Source organism: Solanum dulcamara, chromosome 10, assembly GCF_947179165.1.
Source record: "Solanum dulcamara chromosome 10, daSolDulc1.2, whole genome shotgun sequence".
In the NCBI taxonomy this organism is placed as follows: Eukaryota; Viridiplantae; Streptophyta; class Magnoliopsida; order Solanales; family Solanaceae; genus Solanum; species Solanum dulcamara.
This window is the reverse complement of record NC_077246.1, coordinates 572,103-592,954: the sequence shown is the minus strand read 5'-3', so window position 1 is coordinate 592,954 and position 20,852 is coordinate 572,103. Positions and strand designations below refer to the sequence as shown.

Below are 20,852 nucleotides of genomic sequence, written 5' to 3'. Positions count from 1 at the left end.
ATGATACACGGAACATAAAATGATAGGGTTTTCATTTGGACCACTAAATTTTCTTGAGTATATGACAAAAGATCACATTAAATAGAATTTGTCTTGTGTTATGTCCCCATATATATGGTAAGAAGTTTGTGGGGGCTTTTGTAGGTGCAGTAAAATACAGTGGCTCAGATTTCTTCTTTGTTAATGATTGGTTCTAATTGCATTTGATCTTTCACAATGATCCATATAGTAAAATCAAGAGGCTGTGATTCATCCAGGTACATAATAAAACTGTCAGATCAAAGTACATCCACAGGGTCTAGATTGAACAAAAGAATATAAGAATCTTTATTATTGTCCTATAAGGAACCTACAATGTCACATGACTACACAATCATGGAGAAATAAAAGAGATGTTAGGTGACCTAGAATTTAGACGTTGTGATTCTGAATTTAGACAGAAAATTTAGGAATATATATATTAACTTTAAATTTATTAATATTTTGCAACATTTTTCGCTCTTGTTTATAAGATTCAACGCTAAAGCAAGCGATAACGAAGGCGATCCATAATTTAGATGGTGTGATTTTGAATTGAGAGAATGAATTTTAATATACATAGTTAGCTCTAAATGTGTATATGCACTTGTATATAAGATGTAACATCGATATGGAAGGTGATCCATAATTTAGACATTGTAGTTTTTGTTGCTTGGATACTATAGAAATATTTTTGTAAGTGTGTGTTAGATCCTTTAAAAACAGTGTATTTTGAAGGATCTGACATGAATATGGCATAATTTTGGATAATTCGAGCAACATAGGTTGTGGTTCTGAGTCGAGAGATTAAGTTCTAAATATATATCTAAATTTGTCTAACTTGTTATGTTTTTCGCAGTTGTATATAAGATTCAACGCCAAAGCAGTGAATCACTGGGTTCTATCGAACTCCCAACACATGGTGAAGAGAAATGAATAGAAGAGGAATACATTCGTAACGACCTAGTGAACTCCCAAACTCACATTCTGAACGATACTCATTGCCTCTACAATATGTCAATATCGACGTCACAACTTTTTTGGAGTTTTGGAATCATAAAATAGAATTTCAGGATTATCTTAGATTTTTGTGTATATTAGTCTATAAATTTTTCAGAATATAACTCTGTTTGACCCCAAACTTTGTGGGTTCATTCAAAATGAACTAGTGAATGATACTCATTATTTTGACAAGATCAATTTTGAGAGTTTCAACCTTTCAGGGTCACAAAACAAGAATTCAGGATAATTTGAGTTTTTCATGTATATTAATCCATGAATTTGTCGAAATATAACTGACTGATTCTGTTTAGCCCCAATTTTGTGTGGGTCAATTAGTGATGACCTAGTGAACGATGCTCATTAGTACCTCTACAGGAACGACATCACTTTTTTAGAGTTTCTGGGTCATAATACAAGAATCTAGAATTATCTCCATTTTTTGTGTATTAGATCATAATTTTTTTGAAATATGACTAACCGACTTCATATGATCCCAAATTTTGTGGGTTCATTTGTGACGACCTAGTGAACGATATTTATTGCCTTTATAGGATTGACGTCACACTTTTTTGGAGTTTTAGGGTCACAAAATAGAAATTCAAGATTATCTCAGTTTTTCGTGTGTATTAGTCCATGATTTTTTCAAAATATGACTCCTACTCAGTTTGACCCCAAATTTCTTGGTTTCATTCGAAATGACCGAGTGAACTATACTTATTTTTTATAGGGTTAACATTGTTTTTTGGGAGTTTCAGGATCACGGAGCAAGAATGCATGATTATCTTAGTTAAAATCAAATTAAATCAATTATAATAAAGTTTCGTTTTTTCAATATTAAATCAAGTCAAATCAAATCATTAATTTTTTTTCCGATTTGACTCGAATTATCAATTTGATGTGGTTTATCAATTTTTCTCGTACAACCGTAGAGATGACACATTTTCCCTTCATGACCCAACATTTTATATATAGATAATAAATAGATATAGTATAGTAATTTCATGGTACTTAAGTCAGTTGAAATAAAAATCAAAATTAATGAATTATGATTTACTAATAAGAGTACATATAAAAAAGTGCAACACTAATAGGAATTTATAAAAAAAACAATATATCATTGGTTCAAATTGGATTGATTAAATAAACAATCCGGTAATAATGGAATTTCGAGATGTGATGTGGTTCTGAAGAATGAATCAAGGTTTGCGGCTTAGTTAAAAACATGGCACAATATCGCAAGTGGCAGCAACCTTTACTCAATTTGGTTCAGGCCTTGATGTCACGACGCATGTATTACTCAACATATAGAGCTGCAAGGCTAACATAAGCACCAAAGCAACCACAATACACAACATCAAATATTGACTAGTGAACACCTATGTTGCCTGGACCTTTTAAAAGTGTTGTCGCACTCGTACCGAATCTCCCTAAAAATGCACAAGTTTTGAATAAGCTGATCATATTTTTGAAATATTTAAGCAACAACGGTGGATACAATAATCAATTAGCAAGTCTAAAATTGAGTCTCCTTAGCCACACTGAATGAAGCACATTGTAAATTACATCAAATGGCTTAGAAGGCCTATTTACTTTAAAATGCCTTTGTAATTTCTTCACATTTTTTTGCAATTTCAAGTACTTACTCCAAGAAATCCCTTTCAAAATTGTCTTCAATTCTGGAATTTTCTCAATTGGAACATTGATTGAAAATTGACTCCAATCAAGAACATCACTAAATGGCAAGAAGTAATTATCAGAAATTATTACTGGAACACATCCAGCATAAATTGCTTCACTAATTCTTGGACTTGCAACTTCATATCCACTAGGTGCTAAGCAAAACTTGCTTTGACTCATTAATTTCGTGTAATTTTGACCCTCCTGGAGGTGCTCATACACATGAATTTCATCGTCTTTTTTATTTTTCCAGTGTTGGAACAATATTTCTCTTATGTAACCATGTGATCTACCAGCAAAAAATGCAAGAATCGATCGATTTTTCGGATTTAGGCCATGGTCTGGAGGTGTTACATCAATATTTGGTAATCCATAAATCTCAGGCAATGATACATCTCTTTTTGGTTGAAATCCTTCTGAAGTATTGGCATTGCATAACACTCTGATGAAATTCTTGAAGAGCTTTGGATTTGTACTGGAAATATCTGGTGCCTGAGAATTGAGTTATGAAGCAACAAAATATTTATACACTTACGTCAATTATTAAAATATGTAGCTAATAACATTTTATAATAGGTTAAACTATATTTGTAGACCATCGAATAAAAGTCAATAAGTTTTGAAGCAACAAAAGGTTGAAGTGGAATGGTAATTAGTATGCTTTCATGGTTAACTAGAGATCGAGGTCAGACTTTTAGGATGAAATTTCCCATCTACACATAAGACTTTTTTGGGTAAAAGGTCATGTTCAATTGATTCATTTTGAATAAGAGTAATTAACTTCGCCCCTATTAACCCTCAACTAATTAAAACAAAACTTTTGGATTTGGAAAAAGGGTAATAAATCAAATCTTATATATTTTTTGGAAATGCCAAATATTTTGCTTTGAAGGATATGACCTAACGGTCAATTAGATGATTGCACTCCAAACCTTAGAGATTTAGGGTTTTAAATCCCAATAGAGCTAGACAAAAAAAGTACTAAGTGACATTATTTTTTTTGTTCATGGGAATTTTCCCGGACACGACCATTTTTTTCGAGGTGGGAAGTTAGGCTTGATCCTAACCTATAGAGGAGGACATATACCTTGGCCTCCCAATCATGTTCAGACACCACCGTTATTAATAAAAAGAACGTCAAATATTTTGAAACAAATTCAGAGCGCCACAAGCCCACAACGATAATTATTTGAGACCAATAATAGTAGTAGAGTAGAGGAAAAATTAAAAGAAATTACCCAATCATGGCAAGAAACCAAGAAATGGTCAGCACCATTGCTTCTGTTCCAATAAGGATACTTGTTAGCAATAACATGAATATAATCTTCTACAATCCTTTGAATTCTTTCTCTAGAATATGTGGTAATTGGCAAGTAAACATATTGAACAATATATGCAACACTAATTGGTATAAAATAGACATGAGCTTCATCAGGATGTGAAGCTAAAAAATGTCTATTTTCACTCTCCATTTCACCAATGAAATGACCTTCAATTGCATATATATTTTTCATAGGTCCATTGTGTATCATTGGTAAATCTCCTTCTTTGTATGTCCACACCTTAAATCTCTTCAACATCTCTATATGACTCCTACAATAAATTAATGCAAGATTTGCTTATAAATAACCACTACTAAATAAAATAGAAAGTACCAACAGACTAATTTTGTAGTTAAACAACAATATCCGTTGCTAATTCTACTTAACAACGGAGTAGCGATAGATTATCAAAAAATTATGTTAGCTATAAGAGCTTATAGTGATTGATTAATATTGTAATTATATGTACTTAGTCATGAATATGTGCATATTTATTCCAATGAAGAAAATAAGTATAGTATTCTAGTAAGACATTAGCTAATTGTCTAATTTTTCGTGTAACTAATTTTACTTATATAGGAACGATTACTTAAAATTATCTTTTAGGTATTTTGATAATAACGTTAAAAAAAACTTACATTTATCGTTATATAGAAGTTAATAAACTCTAGTACGGAACAAATCCAAAACTTAACTGATGAAAGGCATATGAATTTCTGTAAATAGATCCATTTGGAATGAATTTCTCTTCTTTATTAGAATTATAATTTCTTGAATGAATAGCTTTCCAAATTGCTGATCTTGCTCTTGCTAAATCTTCTTCAATTTTTTGTAAACTGCTCTTCTGTTGAATTCATTCAAAAAATAGGGTTAAAAAAATATGTTGAAAATGGTTGATATATCACTACAAAAAAATTAATAGACTTAGCGACACATTTTTATTGTTTGGCAACTAAAGTTGTCTGTCATTAATTCTCATTTTTCTTCTAATATATTTCTCAAGCTATTGTGTCATAAGTTTTTCTTCACCATTATTTAAGATACTATGTGAATTAATATATTATCGAATTTAGAGAATTAAACATAAATTAAAGTAAAAAAAAAGGTTTTATAAATTATTCGTTTTAAAATTGAGAATGAATCCGATACAGTTCAACAGAATCTAAGAGATGGTCAAATTCTCATTTTTCTATTTTGATTCTATAAAAATTCTAGTGTCATTTTTAAGTGAAGTCAAACGATACAATTCTATATTCATAAAATAGTAAATTAAACCACATGATCATATATCAACAAGTCATATCAAGAACAATTATTAAAAAAAATAAAAATTAATACCTTAGCATGATGAGTGGTATGATTTTCTTCTATGGAGGATACTTGTTGATAATTATCATGTAATAAGAATTTATTTTTGTTCAAGTGAGGTGCTTTTGAGAAAGAGAAAAAAGTGATGAAATTAATATCATTTTGTTGATTTAATAATGAAGAGAAGTAGAAGAAGATAATAAGAAATGGAAAAAAGACACATAATGATGTTCTAAAGGTGGAATAATAAGAACACATTGCTAACTTCTTCACTATGCTTTGAGTGATGAATATGATGAAGCTTGAAGAAAATGATACTATTATTAATTAATAGGGGTGGCAAATAAGCGAGTCGAATCTAAAATGAGTTAAGTAAAGCAAATAAAATATCCGATTCGCATAAAAAATGAGTTAACTAATGGATAAACTAAATATCCATATTATTCATTGCTATTTAAATAACATGTGAGGCAGCTTCTTTTCTTCAAATTCAATCTACTTTTTTTGAGTTAATAGTCAAAATTATATTTAAATATTTTGGCTTTTTGAGTTTCATATTTAAACTATTAGGTGTGCAAGTTTTCTATCTAAACTATCACCAAGTATTTATCAGATTACACAGGTGAAGTGAAAGGTTCAAAACCGATCAGTAGCGTAGCATTTAAACTTTTTCTTTCCCACTCCCCTAATTTATTTATTTATTTTTTTGTTTTTAGAAAAAGATAAGTATGGTCAATCTAGGTAGTGTGTCAATAACAAAATGTGAAATTAGTAACCTGAAAGATATATTAGATTAATTTACCTACTACAACAAGTTAAAATTCATTAATAATTAAGTATAAATATAGTTATAAAAGAATGGCAGATAGCTTGTATATGATCTATATTGGAAGTTTTTATTTAATAAGTAAATGTAATTATCATGCATAAATGGAACAGAAAAAATAAATCTTAAGATATATAATTACTAATAAAAATTAGTTTGTGTCATTGTCTCAAATATGAATTAAGAAAACGCGTAAATATAATGATAAGAAATTGCCAATATTTAAAATATAATTACTGGCAGCTCACTCACTCTGGTAGTGATTTTTGGTTATAATAATAAGTATGCTAAGAGTATCAAATTAATTAGTGTTACCAATTTTAGGCAAAGATTAATATTATGACGTTGAGATTTGTACCTTTGAGTTGATAATAAATCACTCTAACTTCTTATAATACGGTCACCTCACCTTTTGTTATAAGGATCCAACACGATGACCAGTGGAATTAAGGATTTAATTTATGTACGAATACCCGACAATCTTATGTGATATAGTTTAAATTGACGTAATGCTTCAAAAAAAAATGAAGATTTTTAAAATTTATAGCCTTAATTATATTATAACATTTTTGTGGCTGTTAAACGTCTGAAACTTGTAATATTAAACATGTCATAACAGTTGTGCGGTTATAAAAACTCAAACAGTAAAATTTAAATGATCCACCAGGGGTTGTGGCAAGACAAAGTCGTCCATCAATCTGAACTTTTAGTAAATTGTCAAAACTTGTAAATAATTTGTTTAAAGTTACAACTTAATTTGTACAAAAATCCTGACGATCTGTTAGGACTTGTGGCAAGACAAGTCTTTACCCATCCATCAAAAGGTGATGCTCTAGAACTCACTACAACAAATAAAACATTTTGCAGCAATAGTATAATTTCAGTTATATTATATTTAGCAATAATTAATATAATATGAGTATTTATAATCAATAATCCATATAAATGTCGCTAAAAAATTTAACGATTCTAGATGATATGACATTAACTCAATTACTGCTAGCTTTTTTTTTTTGTAAACTTATTCAAATGTGGTCAAAATTTAAATAATGGTACCAAACAGCCTATTTGTGTAAATCACCAGAAATTAACGGGCCTGCTACTTTTATAGGGATCATATTTGGGCTAGACTTTGTTATCCCTAAAGATGGGCTTGAAGAATCTTTTATTTGGCCCAAATTTTACTCCTAAATCAAAGCCCAAAATATTCATACATACATGGAACAAAGTTATATACAAAGTTATTAAAATCTTGGTATATAACTTTTTCCTAAAACATCACTGGTAGAGATAGCTGGTGTCAAATGCTAATATAGTTTGAGTTGAAGGTAATGAGTTTAGTTAAACACAATACATTATATCTAAAATGTATCAAAATATAACACATTGTATCTAAAATGCACATCTTTTATCTATCTATTGTCAAATCCCAATAGAGTCCTTTAGTCCAAGAAAATTTTGGCCCCGCCACTGAATCTTATAAGCCTCTACTGAATCCTATACACCACTAACAATAAAAGAAAATAGCCCTTGTTATATAACAATGCCATGATAGATTCATATGCAAGTGTGACATTCCTCATAGGATCATTCCAATTCACCCCAAGTTCATGAATTGCATGAAATACCCTGGCCCCGTGAAGCGACTGATTATTGATTCAGAATGAGCATGATCTTATGATATGAATATGTTTTAGATTTTTGGGATATGAATACATGGTTTGGAGCCCAAAGTAATGAGTTTGGTTTGGCCACCATAGAACTTGCTCTAAATCCATCTCCGACTATACATAGTTCTTCGTACATTGCAAATTATTGATCCTACAAGTATCAAACATATAACACATCGAACATATCAAAATGCATCATTTCGTCTTTTATCTATTGTCACATCTGAATCGAGTTCTGTACTCCAAGAAAATCCTCGCCGCACCATAGTGTGCCAATGCACCAAAAATAACAAATGTATGAAATATTTGATGACTATGACCAACTAGATCAAACAATCCAGGCCTCCATTTCTCTGGTACGCGACTAACATAAAAAATAGCCCCTATTATGTAACACAACGCCATTGCGGATTCATATGCAAGTGTGACATTCCTCATAGGATCATTCCAATTCACCACAAGAGCATGGATTGCAGGAAACAGGCCAAAACAACCCATGGACATGAAGAGTCCCGTCCGAAAAGACCTATATTTCCCGGTCGAAAACACGGGGAAGAGCAGAGTTATGATAGTGCAAATTCCCAAGATTGTGATACCAATGAGGTAAACAATTTGCCAGTGTGGTGAACATTGAAAAATATAGTACATTGGTGGAAAAAAGGATGTGATGATCATAATTGTGATGCCAACATAGTCCATTTGGACCAAGAAAAGGTTCAATTTTTGTGAGTGACATGAGAAGAGATGGCAAATGCTGCTTGATAAAAGACAGAACATTGCACCAACTAAGAATACATAGAATGGCCAAGTTGCTTCATTTGTTGCACTGTCCATTTGTAAGTTTTGATCAATTAACCTAGTTTCTCCCTGTAAGACAAAGTGGGGTACACACTGATAATATAAAGAATTTTATCATTACTAGAAAAAAAAATAGAAATTTACGACAGACAACTTCTGTTGCTACGCAATAAAAATATATTGCCCATCTTACTTAATGATGGATTAGCTACGAATTATTAAAAAATATGTTAGCTATTGGACACTGGCTATTTAATGACATATCACTAGTAACAAAATCGAAATTAGCAAGGGACAAATTCCGTAAGCATTAGCAACAAATTATCAATAAACATGGTTAGCTACGGTTTACCAAGAAAGTTTGTAGCTAATACCAGTGCTTTTTTGTAATGATATTAGCGACGAGTTTCATAGATAATTCCTATAGTTTTTGTAATGTGGGATAACAATGCAATTTAACCGGTTATAGCATATCATTACTCTTTTTAATTTTACCATATCTAACTCTATCATTATGAAAAGTTAATTATATGATATTGTAGGTAAATTTAATTTGATAGTGTAAAAAAGAATCTATCCGTTCATAAAACTTAAACTTTTCTTGGAGATAACTTATCTACATTAGTAGTAGTTTTGCACGGTTAGTGTAGTTTAACATGTTGTAACAGATTACTTGCTTTATTTTCAAGTAACTAATTCCAGTTATTGAGGACGTTGACCTGTAAATTATCTTTTGAGCGACTGAATTATGTCCGTATATAAAAGTTAAATAATTTAGAAGTTCATGAATGTACTACTAACAATACTTAAAGTACCTTTGAATTGTGAGAGATATTCGGATCTCCACTTGGAAAATTCCTGTAAGAAAAAAAAATGAAAACAATTTATTTCTTAGACAATGAAAAACTAACAATTTTTAGAATTATGAAAATCAAATTTAAATTCAAGTTTTAAAGGAAGATCGATACTTTAATTTAAGTTAAGTGATTAGTTATCTCCAAATATTTTTAAAGACCGGAAGAACTTTGAAGCAATAGTAAAATTATCTCTGTATGATTTACTTGAGCAGTGAAAACAACTACTAAATCTTGCATTATAGGATAGTGCAATTCTTTTTCAAGCTCTACTAATGCGAGATATTTTGTAAATCGATAACCAAATTATTACATATGTATCATCTTAGAATATCACCAAGAAAATTCAACAGAATAAATGTGCACACATTTAAAGGAGGTAGTTGGGAGTTTGATAAAGTATACTCTTACACCTAACATTTTATCTATAAAATATTAATGGACCATGTCTATATGTCTCTATTGCATTGGTTTTAACAAAAGTGTAAGTGTTTACGTATTTAAGTTTGCCACATGAAAAGAAAATTTAAATTCATATGGTTCGAACATAGACATTTGAATATTAATTTGAGTGGCCGTAATTTCGACTAATTTAAATTTATGATCAAAGTTTCCATTATGGGATCGAGTACATAAAGCGCTCCTAATTATCAAAGGTGACTCAATTTTCGAGGCTTGAGATTGAGATCATTTTTGATAACTGTTTTAGCACTCGAATAATTTAGATTTGCGATAGAAAATTCTATATGAATAAAACACTTTCTATCAAAGAGGACTCAATTACCAAGCTCAAATTCGAGATCTTTAATTAAAATAATCATCTAATTAATAATTATTTAATTAATCAACAAAGAACAAGGTTCAAGATTATATATATATATATATATATATATATATATATATATATATATATATATATATAATTTTCGAACGAATGATATTAAATTGATTAGGCACATACCGGATAAACATAGTCATAAAATCAGCAATTTGAGATAAATGCTCTGCATTAGCTATGGTTAATACCATAAATAGAATAAATCCAATTAAATGCCTGAAAATAACACAAGCAAGTAATCCCATTTAGAAAAATAAATTAAAAAATCAAGCTAAATAGATTGCAAAAAAAGTAATTATTTCAACTATTAAAAAAAATCTAAATTAAGAAATTTTTTTTAAAGAATTTACCTTTAATTAACTATTATATAGCTTGACTGTGAAAATATTTTATATCCACTAGTATAAATAAAAGTCGCTAATTCTATTTAGTAATGAATTATAAATTCTTTTTTTTTTTAGTTAGCTACGAGCTATTCAATGATGAATTTCGTGGCTAATTTACAATATTGAAATAAAATAAAAATGAAATGAGATACTTACGTCCAAACATTAAGAGTTTCATTATGCCAACTGAAAATACTGAAAAATGCTTGTTTGAGAGGCCAATTAGCTCTATAATAATTCAAAATAAACTCATTATCCTTCATATATTCTGGCAATTCTTGATAAGAAATTAAAGGGTATTTTTCCCTTTTATTTCTTTCAATATTCTTCTTATTCTTCATCTTCTTGCTTTTCTTTGAATCAAGATTCTGATAATCTTTTTCTTGATTTGAATTAATATGAAATGAATCATAGAAAGAAAAAAGAAAAAAAAATAAGGAAGAGAATTTCTTTTTCTTTTCTTGATGATTTTTTTGCTAATTTTTGGAGTTTGATGTGTGTTTTTGTGGATCTTTTTTATATGTTTGTCCAAGTTTTAGGGTAGAGTAGAAAGTTAGGAAAGAAAGGGTATTTATAGAGATGAAACTGTAATATTAGGTTCGAGTACAGATGCTCGAAGAGGCAAAATCACATTTCAAATCTTATGAATTTGCAATTTTTCTAATATTTTAAAGTTGTTTAATTCTCAAATTAATAATTGATACATATACAATGATTTTTAAAATAAAAATACAAATTTATTGAATTAGATCGAATATGTAGTTGAAGTGTTAACTTCGCCACCTGTAATAAGAAGAATTCAATAGTTTTTGCTTAAGTCCTGTATTTTATATTTTAAAAAATTATTACGCATATATAAATTCTTAATTATGAATTCAATAACCAAATTAAGTTACGAGTTCAACAAAAAAAAATCAGATTTCATAACTTTAAATTTTGATTTCGTCCCTGACTTACATTTTTCTCTCAGTAATAGCTAGTCAGTACCCTTGTTGGTTGTTGGTAGGTCATCAATAACTTGTATTCTTGTGATTCCTTTTATGACCCTTTTTAATTTCTTTCTCGTGATTCTGTTGTCCTTTTGTAATTTTATCTTATTTTTTCTTCGACTAGACTCCATATTTTTATTAAGAAATAAATATCTAATTATGAATTTAGTAACTAAAATGAGTTGTGAGAGTTCAACGACAAATTCATAACTTATAGACATTAAATTTTTGCTCTAAATTTTAGAAAACGCATCTTAATGGGTTTTTGGTAAATTATTTGAAAACTTTAAATATTAATATAAGATTTGAGCCAAAATTATTGATCACTGTCGAATCCGAACCAAAATAAGCAATACTTTCTTGGGGATTTTAATTAAAAGAGACTTTTAAGTTATCTATTTGAGGATATAGGACACAAGTTTTAAAAATTGGGTAAAAGGGACTCTAATATAATTAGGTATTAATGGGTTATGCTAATTTAAAAAAAATATTTTTATACACCCCAAAGTTTTGCTATTTACAAACAGGCCCAACATATAAGAGGGTTGTTTAGCCAAAAGGGCAACAAACAATTTTCAGAAAATCTGCTCATCTTTTCAGCGGGAGCAGCAGCAGCTTCCCACATTCATCTTCGTCCTCTTCCATATCTTTTTTTTTCAATCTCAACACATTCCAGCCTTCCAAACATGTTTAAACATTTGTCTAAACAACTAACAAATGTTTTCATATCTCGATCTCCAAAATAATTAGCAAATATTTTCATATTTCTCCAAATAACTAGCTGATATTTAAAATATTCTCATTGTTTTAATTAAAGAATCATAAAAAACACCTAAACAACTTAGGTAGTTTAAAATATCTTCTGGTTGTTTGAACTAAACAACTTCTGTTGTTTGAACTAAACAACTTCTGTTGTTTGAACTAAACAACTTAGAATTGTTTAAATATCTTCTGGTTGTTTGAACTAAACAATTTTTGGTTGTTTAAACAACTTCTGTTATTTGAACTAAATAATTTAGGATTGTTTAAACAACATCTCTTGGTTGCTTGAACAAAACTTGTTTGTATAAACAACATATCCTCTCTTCTCTTCTCTTTTCATCATTTTTTTTTATAATTTTCACAATCAAATCGGAGTAAAGAAAAAAATGAGGATGACAACATCCGAAGAAGAAGAAGATGAAAACACAAAAAGTTTGGAAAGAAAGGGAAAAACGAAGAAGAAAAAAAGCAAAGAAGTTAAGGAAGAAGAAGATGAAAGGGAAAAGGAACAAGAGCGTTTAAAAAAATGGAGAAAAGAAAAGAGAAGAGAAGAGAGGAGGGAAAAGGAGAACAGAGAATTTAAAAAGATGAAGAGAATGAAGAAAATTTAGGGTTTTATTAAAAGTTTTGATATTTTAATTTTTTACCCTAAATTAATAAATATTTCAAATTAACCTCATTTCTTTATAATTAACCCTTAATTATATATTTATAACAAAAGAAAAAAAAATACAAATCCCCTATCCTTTATTCCACTCTCAAAGATCCTTTTTGGCTCATTTTCCCCTCGAGCATGGTAGGTACAACTGCCAACAACTAGAAACTTTTTTTATTCTTCTTAAATTCATTTTTAGTTTCCCTTAAGAAACATCAAATCCAACCAATTACATATATTGTTTTTCTTGAACATGTAATAACTTGTAAACTTAAGTTTTTCATAGATAAGCTAAGGTAAAAAATAAAAATAAAATTTCCTTCATGTCACATTTGTCTTTCTTTGTTTTTATATGGTTCTTGAGTACGGAAAATTTCATATATGACAAATCTTTTAAGCATAATAATTTCATATGAGTATAGTTTTTCTAATTACTTATAATGACTAACATAAATTTGTCATTATACAAATGCTGCAGCGAATTATACAAACGTTGTCCCCACGAATTATTTGTATACCGAAATATACAAACACTGCGAATTATATAGCGAATTATACAAACATTGTACACGAATTGTATAACGAATTATACAAACGCAGTACACGAATTGTATAGCGAAATATACAAACGAATTATAGCAAATATCAGTAAAATATACCCACGAATGGTAATAAAATAAAATTATACACATATGAAATAATAAACTAGTAATGTTTGCCATCTCGTATAATTTTGATATAATCTAGAGGAATTTTCTTGGGCCTCACAAATGGGCTAACTCCTTTAAACCTGGCCTGGGCTTCTCTTCTCTTTAATGGGCCTTATGCTATGCGAGTCTGTATTAGTTGGGTTCCTAAGCGAACACCTAAGGATTCAAAAATTATCTTTCCAAATGGCATTCAAGCCGGATGCCCTAATATATTTTACTGGCTTTCCTTAACTCCCTTCATATTTGAACAAATTAAACTTATATATATAATGACAGTGTAAAGTCCACTATCACTTTATAATACTTTGTAATTAATAGCTGACAAAGTTGTTTGCCTTGATTTCATATTATTAATTTGGCATAATACATAAATATGTCCTTTAATTTGAATTCATATGAAATATATGCCCTCCAACTTTGGTTGTGTACAAGTAGAGACTTAAACTTGTATAAAATTGAACAAGTAGACACATGTGGCATAATACACATAGAGAACACAAAATTGCCAGCTAAAACTAAGTTAAGGGTCATATTTATGTATTATGAGACAACAACTTGAGTAACTCGATTCCAAGTTGCTTGGGAAGCATGGCTAATCTAAGGGTGTTGGACTTAAGAAGGAACAATTTCACAGGGAGTCTTCCCCCATCATGTGCACAGATCGAGCACTTCATTGAGTACCATTATCGTAAATGGTAATCGATTTGAAGGACTTGTTGTGTCGTTTGCTCAAGTGTAATGGTTCCATGGACCTATAAGTATAAGTTTTGCTTTAATTCTCAAGTTGCAAATTTTTTATCTTTCTCGTAATGAATTCAGTGGCTCACTACCAGCAAGACCTTTTGAGAACTTCAGTGCAATGATTAAATTAGATGGTGAAGACATAGGAGAGATCAAGTCATAGGCTACAGTTTTGGACTTGTTATTGGAACTGTTGTGTGGAGACTCATTTTTAAATATAGTAAGCTAAAATAGTTTGTCGAATTTTTTGAAGGCATTTTCCCCAAGAAAATGAGAAGCTCAAAGAGTCAATTGTCTTTGTATGGTTTTTCCACAAACACCCTTTAGACTTAGCTGGAATATTGATGGAGTTTTCCTCGTCAACTTAATGTGAAATGTCTTTGTGGAAAATTATTATAGAATGTACCTAACGAAAACAGTAAAAGGGACAATTAATCAGAAATTTCTCATAAAATTTCTCACTTAACTTAGTCAAGCAATAGTTTCTGTCATTGAAAATTTGTTACAAGTTCTGCAGAAAAATTTGTCTATCATGTGTGTTACGTATCGTCAATGACATTGAAATGAACAACAACATCTAGAGAAAATTAGGACATAGGGAGTATTATTTTTGTTAAGTCTTCTCCGTCCTCTAAAAAGTCTAGTGGAACACTACAAAATAGGAGTAACAAGTTGTTACAAGTTACTAGTAGCCTATTTGGATGAACTTATTTTAAGTAGTTTATAAGTTGAAAACTGCTTATAAGTTTTAAAAAAATAGGTGCAGACCAACATATTTTTTTTGACTTATAAGCTGTTTTCAATTTATAAACTGCTTAAATAAGTTCATCCAAATAAATCCAACTATTTATTGGGGCTTATTTTAAGCACAAAATGACTTTAAGTTAATCGGCCAAACATTCAAAAAAGTTAAAAATAACCTATAAGTCAATCCAAACTGACTCTGGTACTCATCCATGGACCACAAGTTGTGTAGTTAGTGATGCCAAAGTTGTAATATTTTTTCTCCATTTATGCCAAAGTTGGACAAAACAAATATTGTATAATTGGTATTAGCAACCAAGACTGACTTGAGGCTCCCCATTTTATTTGTCTGGAATGTTTTATTTTTCTTTCTTTAATTTATACCTCACGTCACTCGTCAGTCCCATAGACAAGTCAACAACAAAAATACATATCCATTGACCATTGTAATTTCATAAATGGGATCTGCATAGAGTAGAGTGTACGTAGAGATTGTTTTCAATATATCCTCGGCTTAAAATAAATCATAGCTAAGCAGTTTAAAAAAGGAAATACAAAAATAAGACTATAATTGTTGAATTTTATTATTCATTACATGCATGTTTTCATAGTATTTTAATTGTTCTTGTGGATGTATAAAAATTTAAATGGGACACGTGTGCAACTCGAAACTAGTATATCATATCATATCATATTATACTAAAAGTGGAAAGAATGTTAGGCAAAAGTTAGATTGCGATTTTACCCCTACATTAAATTTAAATGTTATAAACTATTTAATAAATTAAATATTAAATAGAAAATCATCATACTAGTACATGAATCAACCACCATTAAGTCTCTTGAATATAATTTTTTTGTATTAATTTCAAGCTAAAGTAAATTCATGAATATTTTATTTTGTTCATCTTCCAATTGGAAATATGAATGGTTACGTTTGTTCGTCACAAAAAGAAAAAAACCATACAGATAACTCCTTAATCATTTATAACATAACACAATTCAGCTAATGTAATCTATTTTTTTTTATATCATTTCTTGAATTTACATTTATGTTCCATACATTAATGATGATGCAGTAATTTGGAAGGGATGTTCGTTGTATTGTGGTTTAAAATATTAGGAGTAGTATTGTTTAAATAGATATATATCATGAATATATTATGGTACTATTTATCATTTAATTAGATGTTTAATTATATTTAGATTTACTATTTGTATTAATGTGAAGCAAATTACATAAATTTTATTTTCACAAACTCTCCATTATGTAAATATATGTAACTCTCACTAATTATATTCATTATGATCTTTACTCTCACCTCTCATCCATGACCTCAAATGATTAATGTCACATTCACGACAACTCTTTGCGTTTCTCAATCCTATCCTATAAATAGTGACACTTGACACAATATTGTACAGACTTGAAAAAGTGTAAAAAAATATATGAGAAATCTCTATGCTCTATAAATAATTTGTTTTGTTTAATGTTTATGTTTCTTGTTTATTGTTATTGTACAACTTTCTACTGTTTTGTTATTATTATTGAGAATTTACATTGGTTTGTTGTTTTGTATACATTAGTGTAGCATGTAGTATTTTAGTATCCTCATTTGAATATTGTATTTGTACAATAGTTAGTTATTTTTACTTTATGCACTTTTAGTCAATTTTATAATTAAGAATGTATTCTTTTTATTAAAAAGATATATGTACTTTCTATTGTAAAAATGATGGATTTTTTTTATAGTAAATACAAATAAATTTGAACGGAATAAAATATGACATTTATAATACAAAATTTATATAAAGTATTTTGAGATAAACGTGGAACACACGTTTTCAAAGCTAGCTCCAATGCTACTGCTCAGCCCAGCTCTGATATTTCAAGAACAGTAATTGATTTAAGTATATATATATGGATGAAGATGATTGATTTGTAAGACCAGAACATCCTGTTATTTGGTGAATAGAAAAAAAGAAAGATGGAGTGTCTCTTTTTCGTTTATTTATTTCTGTGTTTTGTGTTGCTAATAAGTGGATGCTTTTCTTCTTCCTTTGAGCATCATCTTTGCTCTCCCACTGAAGCTTTTGCTTTGCTTCAGTTTAAGCAACACTTTGAAATTATACCCGACGACTACACTAGTCTAAGGTGTGGTAGAGCTTATTTCCCAAAATCAAAGTCTTGGAATGAGAGTAAGGATTGCTGCACTTGGGATGGGGTCACTTGTGACATGTTAAACGGTCATGTTATCGGCCTAGACCTTAGTTGCAGTCACCTTAATGGAAGTATTCATCCCAACAGCAGCCTCTTCCAACTTCATCATCTTCACACACTAAACCTTGCTTACAATAACTTTTATTATTCTCCACTCCCACATAACATTGGCCGATTGAGGAATTTGAGGCATCTCAACCTTTCTAATGCTTACTTTAATGGAAAAATCCCAACAGAAATCTCATACCTTTCTTATTTGGTTTCACTTGATCTTTCTACTTATGACTATGAACTTGATGAGAGAACATTTGAAACAATGCTTCAGAACTTTACAAATCTGGAGATACTTTCTCTCCTTGTGTCAACATCTCCTCTAATCTCTAACTATGCTGAGTTCAATCAAGCTAAGAACTAGTCGACCTCCTTACTTCTTTACCGCTCCATCTCCGATACCCGTAAATATGTCTTCCTCCTTAAGGTACGTGGATCTTCAATTCACTAATCTGCAAGGTGTTCTCCCAGAGAGCCTTTTCCTTCTGCCAAACTTGGAAAATCTCAAATTGGGTTGGAATTATCTTCTCAAAGGAGTCTTACCAAAGCTCCCTTGGAGAAACACTGTGTTAATGGAGTTGGATATTTCATTCACAGGCATCTTTGGTGAGCTGCCTGATTCAACTGTATATCTTGAATCTCCAACGAAGTCAATTATCTGGCTCCATACCTGATTCAATTGGCAACTTGAGTTCCTTGAATATCTTGAACCTCCAAAGATGTCAATTCTCGGGGCCCATTCCTGTTTCTATTGGCAACCTAACCCAAATTAGTCATTTAGATTTAACTAATAATCATTTCATTGGCCACATTCCTTCAACAATTTTAAACTTAACACATCTTCAATACTTAGACTTGTCGAGTAATTTCTTATCTGGCCCACTTCCTAATAATGCGAGTATTCTTCAAAAGCTAACCGTCCTGGATTTGTCTTATAACTCACTAAATGTCACCATACCATCTTGGGTGTTTAGCCTGCCTTCGCTATTTTATTTATCCCTCGGTCATAATCGATTAAGTGGCCTACACGATGAGATCAAAACAAACCCAGCATTAGAATACTGGGATTTAAGCCTAAAATATTTGTTGTTATCATCTTGTGAACTGAAGGATTTTCCACACTTCTTGAGAAATGTAAAGACACTTGAGTTCTTGGATATTTCTAACAATAAGATTCGTGGCCAAATCCCTAACTGGTTTAGCAACAAGAGGTGGGACTCGTTGCTGGTCCTAAACCTTTCGCATAATTCATTAACAGGCAACCTACCACAATTTCGTTACCATTATCTACTATATCTTGATCTTAAATTTAACTCCCTTCAGGGTCCACTACCTTCATCCATTTGTAACATGAAAAAGCTTGAAGTTCTAGATATATCACGCAACAACTTCAGTAACTTGATTCCAAGTTGCTTGGGAAGCATGGCTAAGCTAATGGTGTTGGACTTAAGAAGGAACAATTTCACAGGAAGTCTTCCCCCATTATGTGCGCAGAGAACTTCATTGAGAACCATTGTCTTGAATGGTAATCAACTTGAAGGAACTCTCCCTGTTTCCTTGCTCAACTGTCATGGTCTAGAAGTTCTTGATGTGGGGAACAACGCTATAAATGACACATTTCCAGCTTGGCTAGGAAAACTTCAAGAACTGCAGGTCCTGGTATTAAAGTCCAATGTGTTCCATGGACCTATAAGTACTTGTCAGACTAAGTTTTTCTTTCCCAAGTTGCGAATTTTTGATCTTTCTCGTAATGAATTCAATGGCTCACTTCCTGCAAGAGTTTTTGGAAACTTCACGGCAATGATTAAATTAGATGGTGAAGAAACAGGAGAGATCATATACATGCAATCAGCTGAGAATTCATTATACACAACGTATGAGGATTCAGTGGGTTTGGTAATCAAAGGCCAGGATATTCAGCTAGAAAGAATTAGCACAATCATGACAACCATAGATCTCTCAAGGAACCATTTTGAAGGTGTCATTCCAAAAACACTAACGGATCTCAGCTCACTTTGGCCACTCAATTTATCCCATAACAATCTCACAGGTGATATTCCAATGGAACTGGGGCAGTTGAATATGCTTGAAGCGTTAGATCTCTCTTGGAATCGACTCACTGGAAAGATTCCGCAGGAATTAACAAGGTCAACATTTCTGGAAAAGTTAAACCTTTCTCAGAATGTTCTCGTTGGACCAATTCCTCAAGGTCCACAATTTAACACATTTGAAAATGACTCGTATGGTGGCAACCTTGATTTATGTGGTCCTCCTTTATCAAAGAAATGTGGAACAAGTGATTCATCGCATGTTCCTCAACCATTGGAGTCTGAAGAAGATGAAGACGAGTCATATTTCTTTAGTGGATTTACGTGGGAATCAGTAGTCATAGGCTACAGTTTTGGACTCGTTGTTGGAACTGTTGTGTGGAGCCTCATGTTTAAATATCGTTCGCCAAAATGGTTTGTGGAATTTTTTGATGGCATCATGCCTCACAAAAGAAGAAGGCCAAAGAAGAGAGCTCAGACACGACGGACTTAATGGAAGATTGAGAGGGCCAACTTGTCTATGTTGGATTTTGTGGACTAATTACTCAACTTTTCTGGTTCTGTTTTTACCTTTTAAATTTTCTGTTTGTTGTTTGTATATCTTTTAAATAAACATAATTATATGTTTGGTATTTTAGTATCAATGGTTATTCAAGTTAAGTTAGCCTGTTTCTGTTACAAGTTGACAGAAGTAATCTACACAACTATTCATTATTCAGACTTCTCAAAAAAGTTAATGGGTACATGTTGGATTCTACAAAGTATTGCATTTTTCACAGTAGCGTCCTTAACGACTTGGGGAAAGACTCTAGTATCTCCGGCGACACTTTAGAGGGGTTTATGAGTATTTTATTGGCAGCGCAACAGGAATTAGATGATTTTGCAAGTTTTTCGTGTGTGTTAGCCCACGAATTTTTTAGGTGCCGGAGGTCCGGGTCGAATTTTCTTGGATTCTTCCATAATAGCATCCGTAACGACCTGGGGAATGACAACGGTAGCTCCGATGGTGCTTTAGAGAGGTTTAGGAGCATTTTGTTAGCGACGTAACAGGAGTTAGACGATTTTGCCAGTTTTTCGTGTGTGCTAGCCCACAAAATTTTTAGGTGGCGGGGGTTCGGACTGAATTTTCTTAGATTCTTCCATAGTAGCATCCGTAACGACCTGGGGAACGACTTCAGTATCCCCTGGTGGCGCTTTAGAGGGGTTTAGGAGCATTTTATTGGTGACGCAAT

General features: G+C 31.1%; 3 protein-coding genes across 4 annotated transcripts; 1 reads left to right on the top strand and 2 right to left on the bottom strand.

Moving 5' to 3' along the window:
* Window positions 1–2,520: 2,520 nt before the first annotated feature.
* LOC129870819 (probable glycosyltransferase At3g42180) lies at window positions 2,521–4,291 on the bottom strand. The gene is made up of 2 exons (XM_055945688.1): window positions 3,936–4,291; window positions 2,521–3,189 (listed from the first exon to the last, which is right to left on the bottom strand). The coding sequence occupies exons 1-2, from the start codon at window positions 4,275–4,277 to the stop codon at window positions 2,521–2,523; spliced, it is 1,011 nt and encodes a 336-aa protein (XP_055801663.1). The 5' UTR covers window positions 4,278–4,291.
* A 3,537-nt stretch (window positions 4,292–7,828) lies between these two features.
* LOC129870818 (heptahelical transmembrane protein 1-like) lies at window positions 7,829–11,339 on the bottom strand. Of its 2 annotated transcripts, none has more exons than XM_055945685.1 (4): window positions 10,856–11,339; window positions 10,437–10,529; window positions 9,437–9,479; window positions 7,829–8,714 (listed from the first exon to the last, which is right to left on the bottom strand). In XM_055945685.1, exons 1-4 carry the CDS (start codon window positions 11,038–11,040, stop codon window positions 8,031–8,033), a joined length of 1,005 nt encoding a protein of 334 aa, XP_055801660.1. In that variant the 5' UTR covers window positions 11,041–11,339; the 3' UTR covers window positions 7,829–8,030. The 2 variants fall into 2 exon arrangements, with proteins under 2 accessions (XP_055801660.1, XP_055801661.1); XM_055945686.1 differs by having other exon boundaries at window positions 7,829–8,690; window positions 10,856–11,336.
* Window positions 11,340–17,982: 6,643 nt separating this feature from the next.
* On the top strand, window positions 17,983–20,113 carry LOC129870935 (receptor like protein 22-like). The gene is made up of 3 exons (XM_055945806.1): window positions 17,983–18,198; window positions 18,683–18,799; window positions 18,896–20,113. The coding sequence occupies exons 1-3, from the start codon at window positions 17,983–17,985 to the stop codon at window positions 20,111–20,113; spliced, it is 1,551 nt and encodes a 516-aa protein (XP_055801781.1).
* Window positions 20,114–20,852: the final 739 nt, after the last annotated feature.

Excerpts from the sequence above, each read along its gene's own strand:
- LOC129870819 (XM_055945688.1), bottom strand. The coding sequence starts at position 4,277 with ATGTTGAAGAGATTTAAGGTGTGGACATACAAAGAAGGAGATTTACCA. Across the intron at positions 3,190-3,935 it reads TGGTTTCTTGCCATGATTGG|GCACCAGATATTTCCAGTAC; the intron begins GTAATTTCTTTT and ends CTCAATTCTCAG.
- LOC129870818 (XM_055945685.1), bottom strand. The coding sequence starts at position 11,040 with ATGAAGAATAAGAAGAATATTGAAAGAAATAAAAGGGAAAAATACCCT. Across the intron at positions 9,480-10,436 it reads TTTATGACTATGTTTATCCG|GAATTTTCCAAGTGGAGATC; the intron begins GTATGTGCCTAA and ends TTTTTCTTACAG. Across the intron at positions 8,715-9,436 it reads ATATCTCTCACAATTCAAAG|TGTGTACCCCACTTTGTCTT; the intron begins GTACTTTAAGTA and ends TTATATTATCAG.
- LOC129870935 (XM_055945806.1), top strand. The coding sequence starts at position 17,983 with ATGTCTTCCTCCTTAAGGTACGTGGATCTTCAATTCACTAATCTGCAA. Across the intron at positions 18,199-18,682 it reads GTGAGCTGCCTGATTCAACT|GATTTTCCACACTTCTTGAG; the intron begins GTATATCTTGAA and ends TGTGAACTGAAG. Across the intron at positions 18,800-18,895 it reads AGAGGTGGGACTCGTTGCTG|GGTCCACTACCTTCATCCAT; the intron begins GTCCTAAACCTT and ends AACTCCCTTCAG.